This window comes from Lonchura striata, chromosome 2 (assembly GCF_046129695.1).
Source record: "Lonchura striata isolate bLonStr1 chromosome 2, bLonStr1.mat, whole genome shotgun sequence".
NCBI lineage: Eukaryota > Metazoa > Chordata > Aves > Passeriformes > Estrildidae > Lonchura > Lonchura striata.
Window position 1 is genome coordinate 65,552,885 of NC_134604.1, and position 25,532 is coordinate 65,578,416.

Below are 25,532 nucleotides of genomic sequence, written 5' to 3' on the forward strand. Positions count from 1 at the left end.
GGAAAATAATATTTTCAGAATGCATATTTTAGGGTAGCACAAGCAAGAAAGAGAAAAATAATTATTTCAGAGGTAATACCATTCCAGAAAGCCTAGGTTTCTAGAAGTTCACTTAATAATTACTTCACTGTGCATACTCAGCAATGAGTAGTTTTATTTGCAGCATCCACCCTGGGATGTCTAGCTATAGTTCTGTCTATCTATTTATTTATCTATCTATCTACTTATCTTTAAAACAAATTAATATCAAACTGAAGAAATTAAATAGTCCCAGTGAATGGCAACAGAGTTTGTAATAGGGGTAAGGGCATTTTCATAAAAGGGCTTAGAACTGGGGCAGCACCACCTTTAAAGGTTGTAACTAATTGATCTTTATCTAACCTATCAAATATACTGCCCAAAGTGGTATTTACAGCATTTCCCAATTTAACTGTAGAGACTTTCCCATTTCATGCTCATCAGGTAGGCTCACTGAATTTTCCAGTACTCAAGAGATACTTGGAGAATAATTACTAATAGAAATTCAAAGCCCAAATGAGCTTCTGTATATTGATATCCAGATGAAAGGTATGTAGCTAAAAATACCCCTTGTCAACCCTGGTTTTTGTTATGCTCCAGCTCCACTTGAAATTTGTTACAGACAGCCAAGATGAGCAGAGTCTGCTTGCAAGGAATATTTTTCCCTCCCCCTTTGATCTAAAGCAGATGTTACCGATTATCAGCAGAAGGCCTGTGCTGCATGCTAAGAAAAGTCAGTTCTGCTCAGTAAAGGGTATTGGTAAAGGCAGCATCAGAGGGGATAGGCCATGTATTACTTCTGTCAAATGACCCAACTGTTCCACTGCAGTTTTTATTGCAGAGGTTTTCTAAGCTCAGGAAGTCACTGGGAGGTCAAGTCACACCTTATTACTGTGCCAGGGCATTTTAGATTGTTTAACATAAAGTGTCATGTACATAGGACAGGCAGTAATTTCAGGAAAAACAAAGGAACTAGGAAAACCCAAAGAAAATAGGAAAATAGGAAAATAGGGTGTTCCTGAAGTACCTCCATACAAGGGGAGGCAGCTGAAGTCACTGTCATGTTTCATCTGAATAAAACCCAATATACTTTAGGTCATTGCTGATGATTTTGAGTCCCTTCTTTCCAACCACGTAGGCTGAATCAATGGATGCTGAATCAATGGATACTGAATCAATTATTAGATCCATCCTGTGGACAACTCATGAATCCCTGTCCATAATGGAAATGATCTACTCTTCCTCTGTACCACTCTGAAGGTCTCACAATGGCAATGCACACAGTTCAGCTACTGACTCTGAATTTCTCAAAGCAGATGTTTTACACATTTTCAGGGATGCGGCTTTCTGAATACAAATTAGTAGAAGTGGCAACGGAAATGGCAATTGGTGGTATCTGTAACTCAAATGAAAACATTCACATTTACCAATTGCTCTGTTTCTGGAGCTCTAATATCATGTTAGCTATTTTTCTTATCTGATTACATTCTCATTTCAGCATTTCTTTTTCCCTTTAAAAGTCTGTAACTTGGTCTCTAAACAGCGGAAAAATTAAACACCAATTAGAGCAATTAGAAAATCACTAATTTTGTCTGCTGAGTCTGGTTCTGCATTCCCTTTAGATGAGTAACTTCCAAGGAGGTCAACAGGAGGTCTGTGTGCAAACATGCATTAGGATCTAGCCATAAAGGAAAATTAGATTAAGGCTTTATAAATAAATGACTTTTTCTTCTCTTGATTGATTAAATAATTGAAAAAAAAATCATCACAAGTCTATTTGAAGTAAATTTTCTTCACAAAAAAATGATTCTATTTTTGAAGAAAGAATTTAAACTCTACTTTTTAAATGGGATTGTTTAAAAAGGTTAAACAAGATTGTTTCATTTAATCTTTATAGACATGCTTTGAATATTTCATTTTAAAATAGATATGTATGAGCCACCTTTAAATGTTGTGCAAAACAATCTGAGAACAGTGCTTATTTCCAAAATGTCATAATAAAACATTTCAACTAATATTGGTGTTTATTTAATTCAAATGATTTCTACAGAAATGCTTCAAGCTCATGACAGTAAACTGTGACCTGTGTTTTCCAGTGAGCAGATAAAGCAGGAAATATCTGTACAGGACTCTGCTGCAGATTTGGCTGCTTGGAGGCTAATTCCAGTAGGATCACTGCCCAGTGCCTGTATATTATTTACTTCAGAAACAGGACAGGTATCTAATCTTTTTTCTCTGCTGAAAACCATGCCTTCTTCCCTGCTTTCCAAGCCCCTGCATTGTTTTAAGCATACAAATTTTAAGTTATCTTTAGATTTAATGGAGTAGTAGAAGGACTGGGGGGAACAATGGGGTTGCTTCACTATAAATCCTGTGATCTTTGAGGATGATGTACAGCAAAGTCAGTCCCTTGCTTCTGTGCTTTGCCTTATCCTCATTCTCCTTCTGTTTCTTTGTTCTCTTTGCCACAGTCCTCGTAGCAGCAGACATTTCCAGTCTAACACAAGTCAGCATCTTCAGATACAAGTGAGTGATATAAACCTTTTTTTTCCTTCCAGACAAGAGAAAGGTTAGATAACTACTTCAGGTGACCACGAAGCTGTCCTAAGGCATTTATAGCTGGTCACTGTGCAGATGTTCACAGGAGTCACAGTGTCTCCAGCAGCTCCTGCAGCATCCTGGCTGCTGGGGAGAGGGAAGGCAGTGGATGGTACCCACCGGCCCTGGGCACGTGAAGATGCCAGGACAGTCCCTGAGGCTGGAGGGGGTGTATGTGGAAACAGATGAGGAACAGATCCTGCTTGCTCAAATTCCCCTCAGAGCTCATGGATCCCAGTGTTACCAAAGGCAGAGCCCACCTGCCCATTATTCCTTGTCTGCAGAGATGGCTCTATTTCACTGTCTTCTCTGGCTCATTTCCTGGCACAGCTGAACACACATGGGCAGAGAAGATACCATGCTCCCCAGACATTTAATCATATCCATTTTCCTAATTACCCTTCCATTTATCTATTTTGCATGGCGGGTTTCTAGTTGTAAATAGGAAGCAATTGGTGGGTGGTTTGCCTCAAAGCATAACTATTTTTTTCTTCTTGTTTTTCTGCAAGCTTTTTTTTCCTAAGATAGAAAGACAGAAGAGGTGCAAATTCAGTTCAGTTCTAGCTACACCCCTTTTGCTTATTCTGTTTATTTGTATACCTATTTATTTATATATCCAATCCTATTCTCATTAAAACTTCCTTGGTTTTTGCTCTTCATGTTTCCCTCTGCTGGGATTCACCTTTGTGGAAGGAAACCAAAGAGCATCCCAGAAGATCATCCCAGCAGCGTTACTTTAAGAGGATAGCTACTCAGATGGACTAGGGTGCAGGAGGGAGCAACAGCAGAGTTCTGCCTTTTTCATAACCACTGAACAAATCCAGATGACAAAGGATAGGAGCATCAAAGCTGAGCAAAGGTCAGTTTGTCTTCCTGATTTTCCCACTTTCTTTTCCCCTCTGCAACAACCCTTTTTTTACAGCATTATAATCTAGCATTAAAATTATAATTTTCTGTAGTGCAAAATCATGCAAATGTTTTTTTTTTTTTTTTTTTGCTGCTTTCTCATCCACTTCAGCTGAAAGCACTCTGATTCTAGTACCCAACTAATTGCTTTTGATCTTGCCAAAGTTCAAGTTACAGTAGCTGATATTTTTTTTTAATCACAGCAAGCCCTAGTTCCACTGAATGAATACTGATGAGTTAGACTCTAGAAAGTGCCTTTGGTCAAACAACATGACTTGTTCTGAATTCTCAGTAGATCTAAGCAATTAAAAATCTGTCAGTACAATCTTCTTTACTTTCAAAATTAACTACAATGTTTTGTAATAAATGTATAAAATTTTTATCAAGAGTTTTTTCCCTGGAAGTTTTTTGTGGTTTTTTTGGGTTTTTTTGGTTTGTTTGTTTGTTTTTTTTTTTTTGTTTGTTTGGTTTTTTTTTTTTTTTTTTTTTTTGTGTGGCATAGGGCTGCAGGGTCCCTTTTCAATACACACATTTATCTGGGCATGGTCCTTCCAGATCCTCCCTGGACCACCAGCCCATGCAAGAGCAGATGAAGGGGGACGATGTTGCAGGGAATCTGTGTACTCTATACCCTTTCTGGGGCAGGATGGGACCACAGGATGTCACTTCACCCACTGTAAGTTCAGACTTGCCCCTCACTTGACATCAGCAGGACCAACAGTGTCTTACAACAAACACCACGAAATCTGAACCACCTGGATCTAACAGAATTTTCTGGCAGATCTAACTCAGCCTTTAACTCACTGTTAGGAGCAGATATTAGGGTTACCCTTTTCCCCTACTTGTTGTCATAGTGATGGCTGAAATGGCAAATTTAGACATTTCTTCAGGACTGTAACATAGGGCCATAATCTGAAATAGTGTATTTGCGAGGTTCTCAAATATAGAAATGTTAGTGAAGGAAAATTATTCCTGCAGAGATACAGTGACATGTTCCCTCAGCAGTTAATTTCTGAATAAAGCCAACCTCAAAGCATGAATGGAAACTGAAAACCATGAAGCAGCTTCTGTTTTAAAGAAACTACCAAAAATGTCCATTACTCATTCTTCAGACTTCTTACTGTGGAAACTGGGTACACTCCTATGGGTTTTCCAGCAATGTTACAACACCATACAAAATTACTGTGAGGATAAAGGCATTTCTCACTGAAAAGCCCTCTCTGGACATGTAAAGAGCAGTTTTTGAAGAGCAGTTAGTTCCACATGTGCTGAAGTGTGCTGTGTAGCAGGAGAGCTGGAGCATTGACAGGTGGCAGGACAGGAAACACCACCTCAGTGTCTCCAGCTGATGGGGCACCTGTCCAGCTCCTGCCCAGCAGCCCAGGCTATGCAGAAAGACACCATAACAACCTGGGAGAGCCTTGTGTGATATCCCAGATTAAGTGCAATTTATTTGGCAATCCTTTGGAGCCTTCAGATGCAAAAAAAAAAAAAAAAAAAAAAAAAAAAAAAAAAAAAAAAAAGAGCAAAGAAACCATTGGTGTATGGCAAAAAATAGGACTCTTATATGCCCTGGGCAGAAAATGCTTTTTTAGAGGTAAGGGATTCAGGAGCAGAGCAGCAACAGGCAGAGCTGCAGCAGGAGGGGAGTGTGTGACTGGGGCTAGGGAGGAACTTCCCATGTGTGGGCCAGTGAAGTTACTTGCCCAGATGTGAACCTGGTATTTCCCCTGCCCAGTAGCTGTTCCTGTGGGGTCCCTGACAGTGGCACTGAGGACAGGAGAAAAATGGACCATGTGTCTTGTGAGGGATGGCAGCCTTATTTACCTTTCTGCTGCAATGTTGCCTATTTGTGCCTAATTCATCACACCTCTCATGAGAAGATGCTCTTCTGTCACTGCTGCTCCTTGCTTCCCCAGCCAGCATAGTCCTTTCTGAGTTTACTCCTGCCCCAGACACATCCATTTCTATGTTTTTTCAGGCTGTATCTCCTTTTAGTCCCTGACATCTTCCTGTTCTTGCTAGGGTGCCTTTGTATCATCATTCCTTTTTCCTGGAAGGTGTTTTCGCTTGTTCTAGTTTAATGAGTTTCACCTCCTGCATCTTGATGAAGTTGTTTGGAAAAAGGGAGGGTACCTTAGCAGAAATCCCCCAGAATACAGTTCCCAGATGTGTAGCAGTATCCAGGGAGGTGGAGCAGGATTTGCCCTGAATGAACTACTCAGGGAATCTCCATAATAAATATGTCCTTTACACTAATTTCTTACCTGTCAGCAACTGCTGAGACACAGCTCAAGAAAAAGCCACGCAAATGATGTATGGTTTTGGCCAATATTCTAAAACAAATGACAAGCTGATCATGGTGCTGAAGGAGCAGTGAGGGCCCAATTCATTAACTAGATGCTTAGCCTCCATCTTGTATTTATTCAACAATACTCTGTAACAAACAAACAAAAAAGAGAGATGTAACTGTACTCTGGGACCAGGTCTGTATGATAAGATCAGCACTGAGTGTTAGAAGTGCAGTTTCTTACGTAAATATGTGTGGCAAAAATGTCCTGACAGACCCCTACACTTGTAGAGAGAAATATTTGGATAGAGTAATTTTTTTTCCTCTTAAACAGTAGAATGTCTTACCTAAAAAAATCTGTGGGCAAAAATAATTATGTCAGCACAGCTGGCACAAAATGCTCCATTTTTAACAATTCAATCATATAGCTTTTCTCTTTAGAAATAGATATTTTTACAAAATACATAAACTTACAAAGGAAAATTCTGTTTGTTTGTAAAAAGCTATACATTAGATTATACTTTTAAAAAGTTTACTTTTCTGCTTCTGATTTTTAATTGAAGCTGTTTAAAGACATTTATTATATTAAAACTGTATATTTTGGTGCTGAAACAATTGCAGCCACTCTGCTGCTGTCAGAGCGGCACAGAAGGTGAAGTGAAACTATGCCAAGGAGCCAGTCCAATTTTCAGAAGGCACCTGGAGATTCTATCGTCGATAGCCTCTGAGCCACCAGCCATTTTCAGACTTTCAGAGGGTGATCAGCTCCCACTGATCTAAACCAAAGAAAACAGAAGTGAAAAATAGCTCAACTCACCTGGTCCTTGCTGTGATTATCATGATTACACTAATGGGCCTACCTGCCCTTGGAAGGGGGTACACTGGAGGTGGATGCTGCTTTTATCTCCAAAGCCCAGTGCTGGGAGGAACTGGGAAAACACCTATATCTAGCATCAGGAAAGTGACCTTGGCCAAGCCCCTGTTGGACAGTTTGGGCAGCGTGAGCGAGCCAGGAGCTTTGTGGAGCACAGGGCTGTGTCCTGCTGGCGCATCAAACTGACTGGCATCGCTGAGGTGTAAAGCAGCTTGAGGGGTGCTCCAGGCAAGAGCAAGCCCACTTTCCTTGGAGAAGGGAAAAAAAAAAGGGCTCCTTCTGGCTACTTTGATGCCTTGCATTCGGGGCGTGTAATCGTCCGCTGTAGCTCCGGCGTGGGGCCCTTTTCTTTGGGAGCCTGTGGAGGGCAGCGGATGTGAAAGGGTCACGGAGCTGGGAGCAGCTGGGCTGGAACTCACCAGGTCTCCTTGGACAGTCGAAGCAGATGCGGTGAAAACAGGACTAGCAAGAAGAATTGGAAGTATGTAGACCTCGTAAATAATCTTCCCACGCAGGTGTCTTTGCTAGGGCTCTTACCGAAGAAAAGGAAAAAAGCTCAAGTACAGCGGGACATGATGTTCCTTGGAGATTCAGCCTTGCCGGAGTACCATGGGGCTAAACAGTGGGAAAGGCAAGCAAGCTGCACAGAAGAGGAGTAACACTTGCTCCCAGGCTAAAAGACTTTTGTTGGAAATCCAGACAAGAATTTCAGTTTACAGACACGAACCTTTCAGGTGAGCTGACAGAGAAGGGCTGAACACAGAAAATCATTTCAAGTGGAATAAACTCTCCATGGAGCTGAAGAGTTGCTAAGTACAAAGCATGACACTGTTTCAGGATGGGAATAATGTAGTAATCTTCAGGGCGGATAAATCTAATGGGTTAACTTGACAGTAGGGTTAAGGTGGCCAACAGTACAAGAGAGTGTTAGATATAGATGCTGCTACAGCTTTCAGCAGGTACTCTGATTAAATATGCTTGAATGGACCGTATTTGGTGAACTAAAGCAAAATAATTTTTCTGTGTTTCCAGAAACTTCTTCAGTTCTTTCCTCACCCTTGTTTTATTTATATTTTTTTTCTATAGATTTTCAGGTATACTTTGCAACTATTTGATGCCATATCTTAACAAAGTTAATGGCAATGTTTGAGCTAGAGTTCTCAATAAAAACCGAAAACAGCTCAGGGAAAAAGCTGACAGTGAAATGCAAACCCACACCACAAAAAGGGAGTGGAGAAGCTGGAAAAATATGCGGCTGCAGGGAGGAGGGGGAGATGAGCAGCTCTTCAGCAACAAATTACTGAACTAATTACCTCCCGGTAAAGATACTGCTTACTCAGCTCCCGGGATGAGAAAACACATGAGGAGGAGGCAGCAAGCCAGAAGCCTCTGAGTTTTTGCACTGACATGAAGGGAGCTGCCTGAGGATTGTCGGATCCAGTCCTCTTGAGCAAAGCAGGGTCAGCTGCAAGAAGGTCAACACTTGGAACCACTGCAGCCTCTCTGGACAACCTGTGCCAGTGTTTGACTACCCCCTCAATAATCTATTTTCTTGTGGAATTTCCTGTGTTTCAGTTTGGCCTCTTGTCCTGTTGTGGGCACCACTGGGAAGGCCTTGGCTCCCTCTTCCTTCTTCCCATAAGGTATTTTTATACATTGACAAGATCCTTTGGAGCCTTCTATAGGCTAAACAGTCTCACCTCTCTCAGCCTCTCCTCATGTGGGAGATGCTTCAATCTCTTAATCATCTCAGCAGCTCTGAGCTGGGCTCAGTGCAGTATCTCCACATCTCTGTCTCTTCTCCTGGGAACCCAGAACTGGACACAGCAAAAATATCCCTGTATCTAGTTGGAATAGAATAGTAGAATATTTGCAGCTGGAAGGTATCTACAGTGATTATCTAGTCTAACTGTCTGACCACTCTGGGGTGATGAAAAGCTAAAGCATGTTGATAATGGCATTATCCAAGTGCTTTTTAAACACTGACAAGTTTGAGGCATCCACCACCTCTCTAGGAAGTCTGTTCCAATGCTCAGATTCTCAGGTGGATTTCTTTTCTTCTTCCTCTTTTCTTTTTTTCTTGAAGAACTGGTACTTAGCAATCATCAACAATGCCATTGTGCTTTTCTCCCGTAGCTTCTCCTAATGCTATTTTGTTGGAACCTACTTGTTTTTATTTAAATCTCTCCTAAAGAGATTTAAATAAAAAAAAATCTGAAGAGAACAGATGCAACTCAGCTGAAATCACGATAACTATACAATCCTGTATGTTGCTGCAGAGTAGAAAAAATTAATAGCATCTAGTAAAATACAAAGATAAATCAAATGTGTGGTTTGAGTCATCTTTGTTATTTTCTGTAGTTGGAAAAATTCTTTGTGTTCTGGTGGAGTTTGACAACAGCTCATTGAACACAGCCAGTAGGGTTTCAACAGTTTGTATTTTAATATTAAATGTGTCTATATCTGCAAGTATAAACACACTGCTGGGAACAAACACCCATCTCGACCTGTGGTCTCATCTCTGGTTTTGATTAAATTCCTCCATTTGCAGCAAAGGAAGCAACAAATTTACGACTTTGTCAGTAAGGGAAGATAGTCAAACAGTTGCTCTGTCTTGATTTACAGTTCGTTTATTTCTATCTACTGGTCAACATATGAACACATTCTGCAACAGGTTTGGGATTTCAAAGAGACTTCAGAAGGGAAATAATGTTTCCTGATCCCTTTTAAGCAACTACCTCTTTTTCCAAGGCCAGTTGTCAAATACAGTAAAAAGTGACATACAATAAACTTTTGTCTAGATGAATAGAACATTCCAAGCTGTAAATATATCCATCAAACCAGTTTGGCTCAGGGAATCTGCAGGCTTACATTCTTTATTAGTCAGCAAGTTCTTTGGAATCTGGAAGGAACTAATCACCACCATAAGTCATTACCACTGACCATAATGCATGTCCACTTTTAAAATCTAAAAACACCAACTCCAGCATCATCTCTATTGTTTGGCAACAACAGCTGCATTTCTAATGATTATATTTATAGCAGACTTTCCAAATTTGTATTTTAAAGCCTGTGTAGATAATGGCAGAGTGTGTCTTGTTTACAAAAGCATGGCCAGCTCATCAAGAGGTATAAATATGTTTGGGAAGTGTTCCCTAAGCCCTTGGCCTGCTGGGCAGTGGTGCCATGTGAGGGGAGAGCAGCTGCTCCTGCTGAGATAATCCCATTTCCCAGAGTTACACCTGTGTTTTGTCAGTAACAGAAAATGCAGTGACAATGCCATACCTTTCTTAGGTCTCTCCAGTGACCTGGATCCAGACAGGAGCACAAAATTTGCATGGGCTGGGTGGCAGGATGGAACTGTGCTCACAGTGCAACAAGGCATTGCACCAGTCTGGGGTTGCAGTTCTAGTAGGTCACACTTGGCACTTCAAATAACTAATTTGAATGTTTGGCTTGATTTAAAGCCCAGCTGACCACAGGATCTGGTTCACAAAGCTGCTCATTATTTTACTGCAGAAATGGAGTGACATGTTACACTTTGAGCAGGGGAAATGATAACCTAGAAAATGGCATGGCAAGGAGGAGAGAGATTGTGAATCCATTTCTCTTCCCCTCTCGCTGGCCTGCCCTTATGCTGATGGGGAAAAGTGGCAGAGCCACTGCCATTTATCCTGCCCATCCTTTCCTACCCTCTGCAGGTACACCTTGCACTTCCTGCAGGTCAGAGCTCAGGTCTTCCTGGCCATTGTGCAGATCCCTGTGTGCCCCCCTCCACCCAATGCACATTTCTGAAGTCACAGGACAAAGGCTGGCCCAGAAGGTCCTCACCAGTACAGGCAATTTCTGTCCCTGCGGGCCCTGCTCATGTGAGTACAAACATCATGTGCCTAAAGGACAGTTTGGGAGCTCTTAACTTTCTACTTGTATTTGTTAAATTCAGGGCTTTTGCAAGAAACCACTAGCTTGTCCTGGTATCCAGTAAGAATAAGCTGTAGTATCTGTGAAGAATGAAAAGGAGTTGTGTGGTATGTATGATTAGTCAGTAAAAGCTGCCCCCTGGAGGAACATGTCATTAGGCAAATGAGATAATGAGATGCAACAGGGTCCAAAAATACCTCCACACATTCAACTGTGAGCATAGTCATTGTAGTCGCTTTACTAAGTTAACCAAAGAGACTCAAAAACTGAAATACAGACTTTATACAGAACAAGTTGGGAGTACAAAAAAACAAAAGCAACATTCTTCAAGAATTAGTTGTGTTTTATAAACATCAATAAACACTGAAAAATATGTGAAAACTAAAAAGAAAAAAAAAAGAAACATTATCAACTTTAAATTGTCTCAATATTTATAATTTAAGCAGAATTTTGTACTTTTGCAATAGGGATTTTATCCAGAACACCTTATATAATTATAAAAGGAAAAGGAAAAATAGTCAGCATATTGCTGACACAAGACTAGGGAAGGGGTCACAATTATAGCAGAAAACTGACACATCCAGTTAGAACTGTATTACAATTTGGCAGGAATACTCTTAATGAACACCATCTATGTGTGAGAAAGACAGCATCACTATTACAGGCAAGAAATGATGATCAGGTATCATTCATTATCTGTTGTTCAAAATGAAAATTAGTTAAAGGGGAAATGAAAACTAGAAAAGGAAAGGGGGAACAAATAAGGAAACTTTTAAAAACACCTCTTGATAATAGTCTTCTAAGGCAAATGTTACATGCACTACTTCCCCAAGAAACTAGACAAAGCTCTTCCATTCCCCGTGTGTTTCCTTTCATTTGTTTTCATGAAGACAGGTTTGAGAGAGCAGAGCGCTGGGAAGAAATACTGCAAACCTCTAAATTAGTGAACGAACTTCCAGCATCACTATTGTATTCAGGGTAGGTGGAACTGGAAGAAATTATGTTTTTCAGCCTCTGAAGTGCAATGATCAGTAGCAAAAGGAGAAAAGCTAAGAGACTAAGGAATATAGAAACATAGACATAGACGTTGGATAAACGGCCAGGTGATGAATCCACTGAAGTTGAAAGGGATGTGGGATACAGTTCCAGGAAAGTCCCATTTTCCATGTTTCCCACAAATCCAGATGAAGGGTCGGGTTCGGACATTATTGGGTTTGTGTTTTAAAAACCACAATAGATCTTGTATTCAAAGGCAGTTTTAGTGGCATGAAAAGGGTTTATTTTAAGTGAACATTTTTCCATCACAATGGTGAGATGACAAGTCAGCCAATGAATGAATTTATCCTTTACTCCTCAAGCCAAGGACAATTTAATATTTTATCCTTCAGAACTGCAAGGAAAAAAAAAAAAAAAAGCAAGGTTAATTTATTAGCAGATAATATTCACCTGATATAATTTAGGTCTTAAGAGTTACATTTCTTAGCTTGAAGATGCAATTCTTAAAGAATTAACTAGCAATTATCTTTATATCTCAATTTTCCAAAATGCAGCGATTAGGAGAAATCCTACTGAATCCTGATGAATTGACTCTTCCCAACCATGAGTTGTTTAAGTACAGAACAGCACAATCAAAAATGTACTTTATATGGGACACAGGTACCGGAATCCAATTTATCTCGTGATAAAAAATCTAGTCAAGTAATGAAACTCCCTCTTAAGACTTCAGCTCCTCAACTTAGATGAGCAAAGCCACTCCACATTACAGTCAATGATGAATCCATTACCTACTTACTCCATAGGGATTTGCCAGAGGTACCCAGAATTAGAAAATCTGCCAGACTTGCTTTTTTGCTGTGTATTTATTAAATGTTTTGAATGGTTTCAAATATTAAAATGTACCTTGCTGTAATTCTGCCACGGAAATCTCAAAGGCAGGCATGTTTCAGCTGCTGACTGACACCTACAAGCAAAGTCCCAAGGAATGGGCAGCACTGCCAGCCCAGCAAGCATGAGAGGACTATCTAAGGACTATGGACAAAAGGTTACATTCCAGATGTTGTTTTATTGTTTATTGCTGTTTTATAGTGGAGCTTTTGGTGGTCTCAATCAAGCATCCCAACAGCCTGCAAGATATGCAGGAGCACAAAGCTGCATCTGCAAATACCAGATAAAAATATTCTTACCATTGTGGTACATAACTCATAGTGATGCATAAAATATACTAAACTAAAACCATTTTATCACCCTAATTGTATTTAGCTTCATAGGAAACTGTATTTGTTGTACCTCCTGAAATAAGTCACAACAGACTGAACAAAGGGAGATCCTTATGAAATTATACTCCTTTTGAACTGTCTTTAATTTGGTGATATAAAATTAACTAATGCAACAATATGTGTTCATTTCATGTTCTGGAAATATCTAAGTGTGTTATAGCTAATTTATCCTTTTTAAAAGATAGGCTTTGATATAGAAGATGTTTATTCTTAATTACATGTCATAATGAAAATTAGATCCATTATTAATTTAATTGCTGTATTAGAACTTAAGGAATTAATTCACACGAATTCTTTAACATGGCAAAAGTCGAAAGCCTTTAAATTTTTCACAAATTTGAAATCTACTACATTCTGCTTTTACTACTAGCACTTGACCCTGGTACAAGGAATAACTGGCATTTTTGGGACTTTTTTTTAAGTTAGTGGAAAATTTATAGTATTAAATAAGACTAACCAGAACCTCAGTTAAGCAGAGATGTGAGTGCTTTTTCTAAATCTTTTTCTAAATCTTACATCACCCAGGCTATTTCTAAATGCATATTTTGTAGTGAGATTAGAGGCACTGTAAAGTCTGATTCCAAATGGAGCCGTGAGTAGTTTCAGTCAGTGCACCACAGCTACCACTTCAGCTCAGGCTCCTGCTTCTGCTGGGATAAGAAGGTAAGTGCCATGAACTGTTTGTTTCTCTTGCCCTGATCCTCCCGAAGAAATAACTCCCAGAGAGTCAGATGGCAGCTTCACCTTCTTGTTAGGTAATTGGAGTTTTTTTGCATTTCTGAAAACTAAATACAACAACATCATAATATTTAGCCCAAACCTAGTCCCAAAAATTATTGGAAATTTTGTCACTGACTTCAAAGTATAATGGCAAAGCTGGTAAACTGCAAATAAACCTGTTGTCTTTCTGAGGGCTGTAAACTGACCCAGGCAATAAACCATAGAGACAAAGATTCACATTCTGTAGTGGTCCCTGCCTTTCCCCTCATCTGTTTTTGGAAAGTTGAGTTGGTTTAAGGTAACGAATGAATTGCAAGTATTGTTCCTGAATGACTGCAGGAGAACTGTCTGACAGGAGGTGGCTTTCCAATTAACCACTCTTGAAAACCCCTGGGACAGCAGAACTGGCACCTGTCTGCAGGGGTACTCAGGTTTCATGGTGTAGCTGGATCTGAATTACTTTGTCAGAGGCACCTCTGCAATGCCAGGTTAGGGCTGTGTGACTTGAGGAGGCTTCCTGCGTGCTCCAGTCCAGCCTCACTGTTGTAAGCCCCAGATCATACTCTGCCTTTCCAATTATGGCTGAATTTTCCTGCAGTTATTGCTCCATTGTTACACAGCCTTGCTGGTCTGATGGACAATCTGCCTAGAAGATTCACATATTTCAGTAAAACAATTCACTGGTCCAAGAAGGCACAGAGTCTACCTCCACACTCTGCTAGTTTTAGATGTACAAGAGAACAAAACCTTGTTCTGTCACTCTAGTCCTCAATTATGAGCATTGGCACAAAAGGAAAGGCTCCCTAGATACATCCTGGCTTTTCAACCAGAGCCACTATTTAGCTATATTCTCCCAGCTGTACATTGTTTCTTCATTCATGTCTTTGGTATAAATGCCTTTCACAGATGAGGACAACCAGGACAACCACTCTTACTCCAGGCGGGCTCAGTTGGAGTTTTTTCATATTTCCTTTTATCCTGTGGTAAGTAGGAGATGGGCAAGGTGGCATTCACCAGAAGAAGGGCAAACTGAGCAGGTGAGGGATCAGGCAAGGCATCACTGAGTAAGAGGACAGCTGCAGGTACCAGCAGTTCCACGCCTGGGCAGCCATGCCAAAGCTAGCCACTATTACACATGTGATGGTACCTGCCAGAAAATCCAGTTTGTATGGAAATGCAAATGTGGTCAGGAGCAGAGGTCTCACAATTAGCATATGCCCTGAGTGCCAAATTATATGTAATTTAATCTTGAGCACTGCTAAGACAGTAACCATCTCCCAGTTCAGACTAAATGAGTATTAAATGAGCCTCTGCAGGACAGCATGAACAGAGCTTTTTCATAGTCCCAATGTCGTAAATGCTTTACTGTCTGTATTGTATTTCTTCATGTATCTTGATGCTACAACTCTACTTCTCCAGGCTCAGTCAGAAAAAATTTAATGGCACACGCTCACACCACTGAAACCCTAAAAATTGAGGATCAGGCAGCAAAGATAAGTCTAGTAGACTCAATTTCTTGTGAGTTTATCAGACATACAAAAACACTTAGTTTGCTTGGTTCTTCCTGTATTTTTATGATTACAAGCTGAGGAATATCTTGGTTGTTTCAGGTGTCTTCAAGATGTTTAAGCAGAGAGACAAACTGACATCAAAGAAAATCAGCATTTGTATATCATATAAAATAACACTTTTGTCACAACCTCCTATGAACTGTTTCTTTACAGGTAGAAGGTATCCTAGAAAGCCCTTGTTGTAAACATCTCCTAACAGATGGGATCGTAATTTGCCTTTAGCATAGTTACAACAGAGAGGTCCCTCCTCTGGCCAAACTTCAATATGCTGTAACAGGGCAGGAAGAGCAGGAGGAAGATTGTGCAGGCTCCTAGGTGATATGATGAAGCCAGTTCTAAGATAAGACTTACTCATTCCTAAAAATGTGTTGCCCCTCCCCAAGTTCTGCTATCAGAGTGATTGGTTCCAAAAGCTGGCAGCAAGTTTTCACGAGATTGATATATGTATGAAGGCCAGGGAGCTCCTGGTTTAATTCTTTCATCATCCCCCTCACTGCCTTCGTTTTCTACATTTATTTCCTTCCTATGTTACCAATATTTCCCTTCGAGCAAACATGAAATATTTAATGCCAATAAAAACATGTTTGCATGCTTGTACTAAAGGACGAATGAATTTGGTGTACCAGGAACACTTCAGCCTTGAAAGGCAATATGCTCTAGGCTGGGAAAGTGTAGCAGTTTAACATCATGCAACTAAATAAGACAGTAGCTCTAGAGAGAAAAAAAAGATGTGAGCAACATTTTTTCCATTGAAAATTTAGGTAGGAAAGGCAAAGAATGACTTCCAGCTTGGAGATTAGCAAGAATATGATCGTTAATGCTTCTTCTCGGATATGTGCCTTTGGCAATTAAAGACCACAAATAAGTAGGATGCTTTTTTCTATTACAGATGGACCTTCTAGGACCAGAGAATCCCTTTTCCACCCTGCCTGGGAAACAGGATCAATTGCCAACTGACTCAATAAAATAGAGCACAGAAGGAAAAGAAAAGCTATTTCCTGCCACAAGCAAAGTTTTCCTTTTAATTGATGATATAATTTCATTTTTTATTATGATTTAATATTATTTAAATTTATGTATTTGAAAATCTAAGAAGACAAGGGCCTAGATGGCTTGATTGCAGGTTAAAATCAAGTTATATTTTGGTTGGGAGTTTGTGTGGGGCTGGAAAAGGAAACCCTCTGAGCCATAAGGATACTTAGCTTAATTCAGATAGGCTCCAATGATTTTCTAATTTACATTTCCCATGGATCTGTGGATTATAGAGTCATTTATATTAATGTTAATCAATGACGTCGTGGCCTGGGATCAGACCCAGAACCCATGAGTTAAATCTGGTCTTTAAAAATAAAAGAAAAATGAGCAAGGAGAATAAAATACTTACAAGCAGGAAGAAGATATGGAAATAGAGGCCAAATGCCCAGTGCAGAGGATATGGCTGGTGATCATGCCCAAATCTAAAGGGACTGCATGCTGAGAACAGAACCTATAAAAAACAAATAAAAGTGGAAGAATTTAATAACAACTACAATAATAATAAAATTCAGCACTTGTCTGAATTTTGACTGCTCTTACTGGCAGAAATTTCAGAAAAAAATAACCAAACCAACTGGAATCCTGGCTCGTGTTTTATTCCTACTAACAACATCCTTCTGCTGCCCAGTTACAGCACGGCATGTACAGCATCAAAACCACGATCCTGAACTCTGCTTTACAGACAGGCTTTGATAACACCTTTCTCTTGTTCTGCAGTGTGCTCCAGGACCAAGACAGACATCTATCTCCTGGTACGTTTTTAAGCACTAGAGCACTGTATCTGCTCTCCAATTCATTTCACATTATACCCTAAAGACTCCTGCCAGGAATCAGGTCTTTTGGATTACACACTATTATTTATTAATTCTCTTTATATCTGACTATCTGCAGTTTAAATTTTCACATCTTGAAATATCCAAACTGAATATGTTACATGCACAAGAATAGCTAGAATAATTTTGTGTGCTACATGCATTCAATAGCTAAAATTAAAACATAGCCCCTGAATTGCTTTTAATAATGTAAATTAAATTTCTTGTGTTTGAAGTAACAATCCCAAATTATACAGATTAAAGCAAAAGAGAGGCCACACTCAAACAGATTTTCCCCTCTGGGAGACAAAAGACACTTTCACAATCATTGTACATCTTAGAGCTGTGCCCCATCAGCACATTTGGTTTGACTGTGTTAGAGAAGCAGATCTCTGGGGATGGATGTTGATGCATTGTTGTGCTGCTTTCATCCCTTCAGTCACTGGATCACTTCTGGTTTAAGCCTCTCCAAGTTCAATAAAGAAAATTGTCTAGTGCAGTTGTTAAAAGACAGTATTGTTGAAATCCAAATGTTTGATAACACTGACTATACTGATGTTCCACCAAAGGGAGTCAGACGGCTTCTTGACCATCTCTTTGTGAAGGAGATATAGGAGGCTGTAGGTGAACCCCAAAGTCAGCCGCCCCAGAGATGGACCCAGCACATACACTAGATGTGAGGGTGTGCATCCTTGTCACCTTGCCCAGAGCTGCTTCTGAGGCTGAGGCAGGTGTGGTACAGGATGGACAGGGGGTACAGCCCCTGTATGGATTTTCTCTGGCAAATATGGCTCACATGGCCAAGAGCTCTACCCTCTGCCCCTCAGTTTTGTCTGCTTGTAGCAGAGATCCTTTTCCTCCCCTTTCTTTCTTTCCTGGGGGAAAGAGGCACAGATCTCTGCAAGAGGGCTGTATCTTCAACCAAGGCAAATACATAGCATTTTGCTCTTTTTTCTTGGTAGAATCTTTGTTAGTCCATCTTCCCCCAGATACTCAGAGCACTGCTTTAGCCCATTTATCCCCTCATTCAATACAACAGTGCCACAATCTCCAGCAAGGCAAGGGGACCAGAGCCTACCACATCTTCGGCTGATTAAACGCGAAGTGAAACGCACAAGACATCCTCGAGGCATTCTAAGTGCAGGCATCTATATTCAAATGGCAAGTGTACACAGTGAGGCGGGGAGGGCAGAGCTTTTAATTAGCTCTGAAGAACAAAGAAATTCTTGGACCAGAACATCAACAACCTTATCTTCAGAAGACTCCTTGTCATACACAGTTGTATCCCACAGTCCTTCATCCTCTTGCACCACTCTTCTGCCTCTCGCAGCTATTTTTCAACTGCAGCAGTAGCCTACAGAAGGATTTGGCCCAAACAGTGTATTCATTCACTGTGCCAGTAAACGACTATAGGGGTGGGTTTTATTTGATTTCTTGGTGTCCAGTCCCAAATTTATTCCCCTTATTGCCACTCTGAATAACTTTTGTTGCCACTGTCAGCCAATTTCAACCCAGGCAGAAACCTTAAACAGATTTGAGCTCCTAAAGTTTAATGATAGTGGGTGATAGGCAGAGAAGACATGAAGGTTCACACAGCCATTTGGTTGCCTGTAATAGCTTTAAATCTTGGTAATTGAGTTCTACAATCAAAAACAGCCACTAAGGTGTCACTGCCAGAGTGACAGATCCCAGGTGCCCAGCTGGAAAGGAGATCCAGGGCAAGGTTAGCCAGGGAAGAGGAAAAACCAGCAGGTGTCAGGAATCCTTAACTTCTGTATTTTGTGTAATGACTTCTTGTCTGATTTCTTGCAACATCTGATTTGGAAGTTTTGTTTCAGCAGAAAATTTAGTATAGTGTGGAATGGCTGCTTAATGAGAAATTAAAATTTTATTAAAATATATTTGCCTCAGTGGAACAAGTATATGAAAGTATTTCAGCTGCTTCTGCCTTGTTGCCTTCTTTCATAGTTGAGTCTCCCATTCCTGCTACCTCTTCTTTATGAAGGCTGTGTGGAGCATCCCACCAACTGATAAGCCTCTCAGGAGATTCCACCCAGCATACATGTGTGTGGCATAGCAGTGATGTAATTAATCTCAGAACAAACAAAAGTTAGTTAAGCTTTGCTACTTCATGCCTGACTCTTCACATGGGCTCCCAAAAACTACCTCACAGGCAGAGCAGCACTGGACTCCACAGCTGAGGCCAAGCGACCAGTGCAGTGGAGGGCTGTGCACTCTCTTCACCCTTTCTGAAGCCACCACATTTCTCATGGTGCTTCACCTCCTGCACATTGTTTATTCAGACCAAAACATACCAGACAAAATACCAAGCTCTAGGGCAAGCAACCCTTGTTATCAGAGCTTGCCTTCATTTTCCATCACACTCATGTGAAACCAAAAACTTGCAGTGCTGAGACTCAGGTTCACCTTCAGGCAGAGGGGGAAAAACCTCTCAAAAATATCATACCTATTCCCTTAATCTACAAGGAATGCAGATTTACGACAAAGTGTGGCTAAATCTGGAACTGAATGGACTTAAGGCCTCTATTGTCTCTGCCAGAGCTGCAGCACATCCTCCTGCCCGATGCCGATGCCGTGGCTGCACGCACGAGCGTACCTGGGAACCCTCATCTCCACTCTCCATGCGGGCACATCATCTCCTGTCTCGGAGAATTCTGGGCAGGCAGCAAGGAGCTTTGCTGAACAGGTAGTGCCCTTTAATCTTGCTAGTCAGTGGGGTTATTGGTCCTTAACTAGCGAAGCTGTGACCCAGGAAGTACAGTCCGGAACAATAAGAAAACACCCTTCTATTTCAGAATTCAGCTGATATACCAATTTGAATATATTTTATAAAAACAACAGGTATAAATCACACAATTCATATATCACAAATTTTATAAATCCGCATCACAACCAAAAATGTCAAGCAGATTTCATTTCAACCTTCTTAGGAACTTTGTCACAATATAAAGCTAGGACACAGTTTTTTACACTTGGTTCAACAGAAATTTCTGTTAATGCATAATTTTCAGCTTTTCCTCTCCAAAAAAATGCAGATTCAGTATCAGCTACACTCAAATGTCTGTACACTTAAATATCAGGGGAATTTTAGGCACAGATGTGCTATCCCAGTAACTCCATTCACTGTAACTCTGCTTCCTGGCTTCAGCATCCTATGCTTGACTAAGAAAAGTAAGAAAACATCCTTCTCCTTTGATTCTGTTTCCCCTCACTGCTGTAACAGAAGATCCCTATCTTCACCATTCCTTATTTTATCAACACAGGCTGCATACATGCCCTCCCCTGATGAAGAAATCATGGCATATTTGTGTGCCTAATATTCACATATAGTCCCTGTTTGCAAAACAGCCTGAAACAACTTAGGCAAAGAGACAAGATGATTGCAAAGGGAGCTGCAGCGAGCCACGCTGTGCTGTGCAAGCATAAGGGGGCAGGGTTGCACCTGAAATGCCAAATAACAGCAAGTGAGGATAGTGTAGGCTATGGAGAAGTTTATGGAGAAGAAGGATAATATAGGAAGGAGAGTTTCTCCTGGTGCTAGAGTGATCTGTTCAACAACTGCCTCTCAGATGTCCTAGATTTAGAGGACACTGTTGTGCTCCAATCCAGAGCAAGAGTAATTCCAGTGGCAGGGATGGTGACAGCACAGGTGAGGGCTTGTCTTAGCATCTCACCAGACAGCTGCTGAAGGCATCAAACCAAAGCAAATGTGCTGGGACATTTCAAGGAAATTAAAGGAATGATGGACAAAGTTCCTATATGAATGTACAAGTAAGCACAAGGTGGAGCTGGGAGAAAAGCAGAGATGATGCTTGAGGGAGAAAGATGCTGAGAGCACAGGCTGACATGTCGGATGCAGGGGAATGAGGGAGCAGCAGAAGGACTGACAAAGAAGGGAGATGCAGATGAAGTGGCAGGCTAAGAGGTGGCTTTTGCAGCAGCGCCATGGATCCACTATGTCGTAACAGGATTTCCTCTGCGCAACCCAGGAAAAGGAGGCAACCGCAGTCATGAAGACACAGGGTGAGGACTGCTTGCAAAAGAGTGCAGGAGGTAGAGGTGAAAATATGATGATAAGAAAATACTGACTTTTTAGTATTTAGATTCCAAGTCTCAGACCTATCAGAAACATCAGATTTTTCAGCAACTTCTGAATGTACTCTTGTCGTTGAGATAATTCCTCTTCTGTGTAGATGAGGTGCAAGAAGGAAAGGCTCTGTTGCTTCCTGCCTCTGATGGGGAATTTACAGGGTAGAATTTACAATTTGCACTGCACCAGTAAGACACAATTATGAACAAAGACACTTGGCAGAAGCGAGTTATCCCAGTTCAGCTTTTTACATCTGAAAAGGTTAGCAAAATGCCCATGACAATAACTTCCTATGTGAAATACGTTCACATACATACATGGTGATAGCACTCGATTAGACCTGGATGCTGAAATAGCCCAAGACCCCTTCCCCAGCAGTTCCAGGTCCTGCAGCATGTATCCTGTTGACAGCAAAGCACACATACTGGATATAGCAAGTAGCAGCCAGCAGGCAGGCCAGCCTGCGTGCCAGAGCACAGGAAAGCTGGGGAAACATGAGGGAGGTGGGGGGACATGCCTGCCTTTTCTTTCCCCCCTTTCTTGGGTGATAGGGGTGACCCAGTCCAAAGAAGAGGTGGGAAAGGAAGGCAGCCAGTACACAGCTACAACCAGCAACCATCCCTAAGAGGAACAAGTCCTGCTAGGCATAATAGCAGAGAGAAGGCAGCTGGTGGTTTCAGGTTGCCTTTTGTTTCGGTCTGTTCAGGCACAGGAAAGTTCAAAATTCCTGTAAAAAGCAAAATCACAAAGAAACAGACATGACACTCCATCTGGATACCTTATCATAATAAAACTGCCAGCACTATATGCATCTTACATGGTCCAGATTTTACACATTTCTCCTATTCAGCTTTTTCCCATTCTGCTAAAAATAGCTAAGAATTAATTTAATGATAGCTAGTATGCATTCCTAATTGCCTTTGCTTATATAAATGTTAGTTAGCGTGGCAAATTCTCAGCCCTTTACCACTATTTTCACAATTTTCCTCTAACTGTTTAGCATTTGCAAGGCTAGGAAGAGTTTGCGTCACTTGATTTCTGTTCCAAACTTTATTGCATCCAGCAAGATGATGTTGAAACAGCCTGCAGCTTTTAGGCAGACATAAAATTCTTGCAAAGGGCATATTTTTGTGCATCCATCCTGTGTTTTTTCCTCATGCTGTGCTGTCTAAGCTCAGCTCTTCTCCCACTACATTGGATAGGCATGCTACAATTTATTTGCAGAGAGAGCAATCCTTTCCCCGTCATCTTTCTGCAAGCATTGTGAAAGAGCACACGGATGGCAGTCTCTGCTTATGCCCGCTGAGCCACGAATTTTCTTGCACAGTGATGACCCAGTGGTCTGCGCTATCACACCCCTGGGCTGCAGCATCTCACAGCAAAAGAAACCAGCCCATGCCTCCCTTCTCTCCGCATCCCTCCTTCCAGAAGCTGTGCAGCCCCGTGCTGTCACCACGCTCTCCCAGAGCGTTCCCCTTTCTTCCCTCCGCCGAAAGCAATTTCTCCGAAGCCAAGAAGCGTTTCGTTCAATTCAAACACTCGCCATCCCGCGAAGCGAGTTAGGCTAAATACAGGTTCTTTCCAAAAGACGTTTGTGAATGATCAAGCGCAGGCCAAAAAACACGTACCTCGGTTAAACGCTTCTGAAAATCAAATGCCCTTGGTTACAGCACAGGACAGGCAAACCGCTAAGGATGCTCCCTCGGAGCAGCAGCAGGGGCGAGGCGCGGCGGGAGCTGTTCCAGGGCGCACGGCAGCTTCCCAAAGCGGAGGGACCCGCCTCAGCCGGCGCGGCCGCGCTCGGCGCCGGACAGCGGCAGCGAGCGGCCCGGCGCTGCGGGAGCGTGCGAGCGACAGCGCTCGGCCGCCGGGCAGCCGCGCTCGCCGAGGCTCCGCTGGCACCGAGAGCACGAACAACGCGCACCTGGTGAGGGCGGCGGCAGGAAAAAACACCCCAAACCCGGAGTGTCGAGCTCCCTCGAAAAGCAGACGGCTGACGCCGCCGGGATGCTCCCGCTCGGGATGCTCCGGCTCAGGCGCAGCCGGCAGCGCGGCACCTTCCCGCCCGCATCGCCCCTCCGGGGCAGCTCCGCTCCTCGCTCCGCGCTCCGCGCTCCCCGGCGCGGCTCAGCCCGGCCCCGGCTCCCGCTGCCGTCCCGCGCGGCCGCGGCCGCAGCGCCGCCCCCGGCCCGCCCCGCCCGGCCCGCCGCCCCCCGCCCGCTCCGGGCAGGGTGCGGGGCCGCGCCGGGCGGGGCGCTCTGCGCTGGGGCAGGGGCTGGGGCCGACCAGCACCCTCTGGGCGAGGCGCTGCGCTCCCCTGGGAGTGGGGCGAGCCCCCGACATCGCCGGCGTTAGGGGATGGAAGCCACCAGGCATCGTACAAACCCGCATCAGCACCTGGCTCTTACCGTCCCACGGCTGTCGCACAGTATACATCCCTTAAATGAGCCGGGGTTGGTTCCTTAAAAAAAAAAAAAAAAAAAAAAAAAAAAAAAAAAGTCCTATATTAAGTCCATATTCCACTGGGCAGAGCTGCCTGTGGGAAATGCGGGCTCCTGCGGAGCAGAGCCTCTGCAGAGGGGTCAGATCGTGGCACCGTGACGGGAACTGGACCTACTGAAGGAGTGGGTTAGGAAAGAGGTTTCCTGGAAAGTGAAAACTTGCAGATGACTTTTGAAATCTCTGCCAAGTTTTCAGCAGGCTGCTGAGACCCTCAGGGATACTCTGATATCATGTACACTGGAATTAATTAATAGTTGTGCTAAGATCAGCTGAGATAATAAGGTAATGTAAATGAGAACAAAACCTGGCTTCCCTAGTTCATTTGGAGAATGACTTATTTACAGATATCAAATGCTCTGGAATGAAACATTGAGAAAGCGTTGGCTGGATCAGACACATCTCCTTCCATGGACACTGAGGAAGGAAAGGTTCATATGGCTTCTGGTATGCTTGTTTTTTTTTGGACAAATGACTTTACCGTGGTTAGACATCAGTGATGAGCACTGTGAAGAGCAGATGGGGAGTTTAATGCACCCTCTGCAGCTCAGTCTTGTGTCTGGCTAATGTCCATGCGCAGTTCTGAAAGGATGTTGGAAAAGGTTGTTCTTCATTTTAAATTGCTCTTAGGGAGATGTGCAGTCCATAATGTGCTGTGGAGGCACTTCTGTGAGATGTGCTTTCTTTGATACAGTCTACACAGTTTCAGTAGAAAAGTAACTTGGAATGTCATGAAACAGTCAGTTTTGGAGGAGCAAGACATATGAATAAGAAGGAAAAAGACAAAGCTTAAAGGAAAAATAATTCCCAAGAATGAGTTCTATTTTTCCTTGATAATAACCAGTGAGTGCAGTGACATATAAGAGACGGGTTTGACTTTCAAGTGGCAAAAATGCTCCATATTTCACCTGTGAAAAATAAAATCAATGTTTTTGTGGGTTTAGGGTGTTTTTTGTTTAGGTTTTTCAGAGTGGAAAGTCACATGCATGGCATATGAACAAAAAAAAGAATAGTGTCAGTTAGTGCTATGATATTTCTAACCTGGAAGCAGACCACTGTATCACTTCAACTTGCAGCCACTGCAGAAAAGGGCACGTGTGAGAGTGAACTTGCTGATTACATTAACTTCTGTGGAAATAGCACACAAAGCCAGTTGAAATTGTGGGGAAAGAAATGTTGTAGATACCTACTACAGTACTGGCAATGGTTAGATTAAAGGTGGATAATCCTGCTGGATCCATTAAAAAAAAAATACAGAGAATTTGCTATATCCTTTCTTATTTGTATACTCAGACTAGAGGTAGAGAGTGGGATGTCACTGTATATAAACAGAGACAGATGGTGCATTGAAGTTATCAACATTGATTTTTCTTATAGATAAGTTCCCAGGTACAAAATTCTAAGAAGATAAGAGAACCAAAAGTGGTAAAGCAAAATGTTTGAATCTTGAAAAAAAGAAATAAGTAAATGGAAAGGTTTTCCGTTATAGTTCAATTATTCCAGCAGTGGAATTGCAGCCTGGGACAGGCAGGAAGAATTTTCCCAAGGTCAAGCAGGAAGAAGAACAGAAGGAAAGGCAAATGCAACAGAGCTGAAGTGGCTGCTAAGACAGGCATGTTGTTCTAGGACTGGCCAGAAAAAAAAACAGTGCTTTCTAAAGGAAACAAACTATGATCACTTGGGCTTGTATTACTTTTGTGGATTTTTGCTCAAAGTTTAATCCATTGAAGAATGAGAAAATTCTCAAGTGCTTCCTACTGATGACTGATGAATGTGCTTGCCCCAGAGCATCAGGCATAGTCACTAGTAATCCTGGGCTCTGGAAGAAACTGAGAAGTCAGATCCAGATCTATCCACTATGTCTCATGATCTCAACATATACAATGTAGGCTAGATCATAT

General features: G+C 42.0%; 1 protein-coding gene across 3 annotated transcripts; it reads right to left on the reverse strand.

Annotated features, from left to right (window-relative positions):
• Positions 1-9,105: 9,105 nt before the first annotated feature.
• SERTM1 (serine rich and transmembrane domain containing 1) lies at positions 9,106-23,606 on the reverse strand. 3 transcript variants are annotated; one of them, XM_077781427.1, is made up of 3 exons: positions 23,541-23,606; positions 16,559-16,660; positions 9,106-11,997 (listed from the first exon to the last, which is right to left on the reverse strand). In XM_077781427.1, exon 3 carries the CDS (start codon positions 11,811-11,813, stop codon positions 11,490-11,492), a length of 324 nt encoding a protein of 107 aa, XP_077637553.1. In that variant the 5' UTR covers positions 11,814-11,997; positions 16,559-16,660; positions 23,541-23,606; the 3' UTR covers positions 9,106-11,489. The 3 variants fall into 3 exon arrangements, with proteins under 3 accessions (XP_077637553.1, XP_077637554.1, XP_021397585.1); XM_077781428.1 differs by having other exon boundaries at positions 23,530-23,593; XM_021541910.3 differs by lacking the exon at positions 23,541-23,606 and adding an exon at positions 22,761-23,009.
• Between the last annotated feature and the right edge of the window lie 1,926 nt (positions 23,607-25,532).

What these genes read in the sequence shown, in the direction of transcription:
- SERTM1 (XM_077781427.1), bottom strand. Translation starts at nt 11,813, where the DNA reads ATGTCCGAACCCGACCCTTCATCTGGATTTGTGGGAAACATGGAAAAT.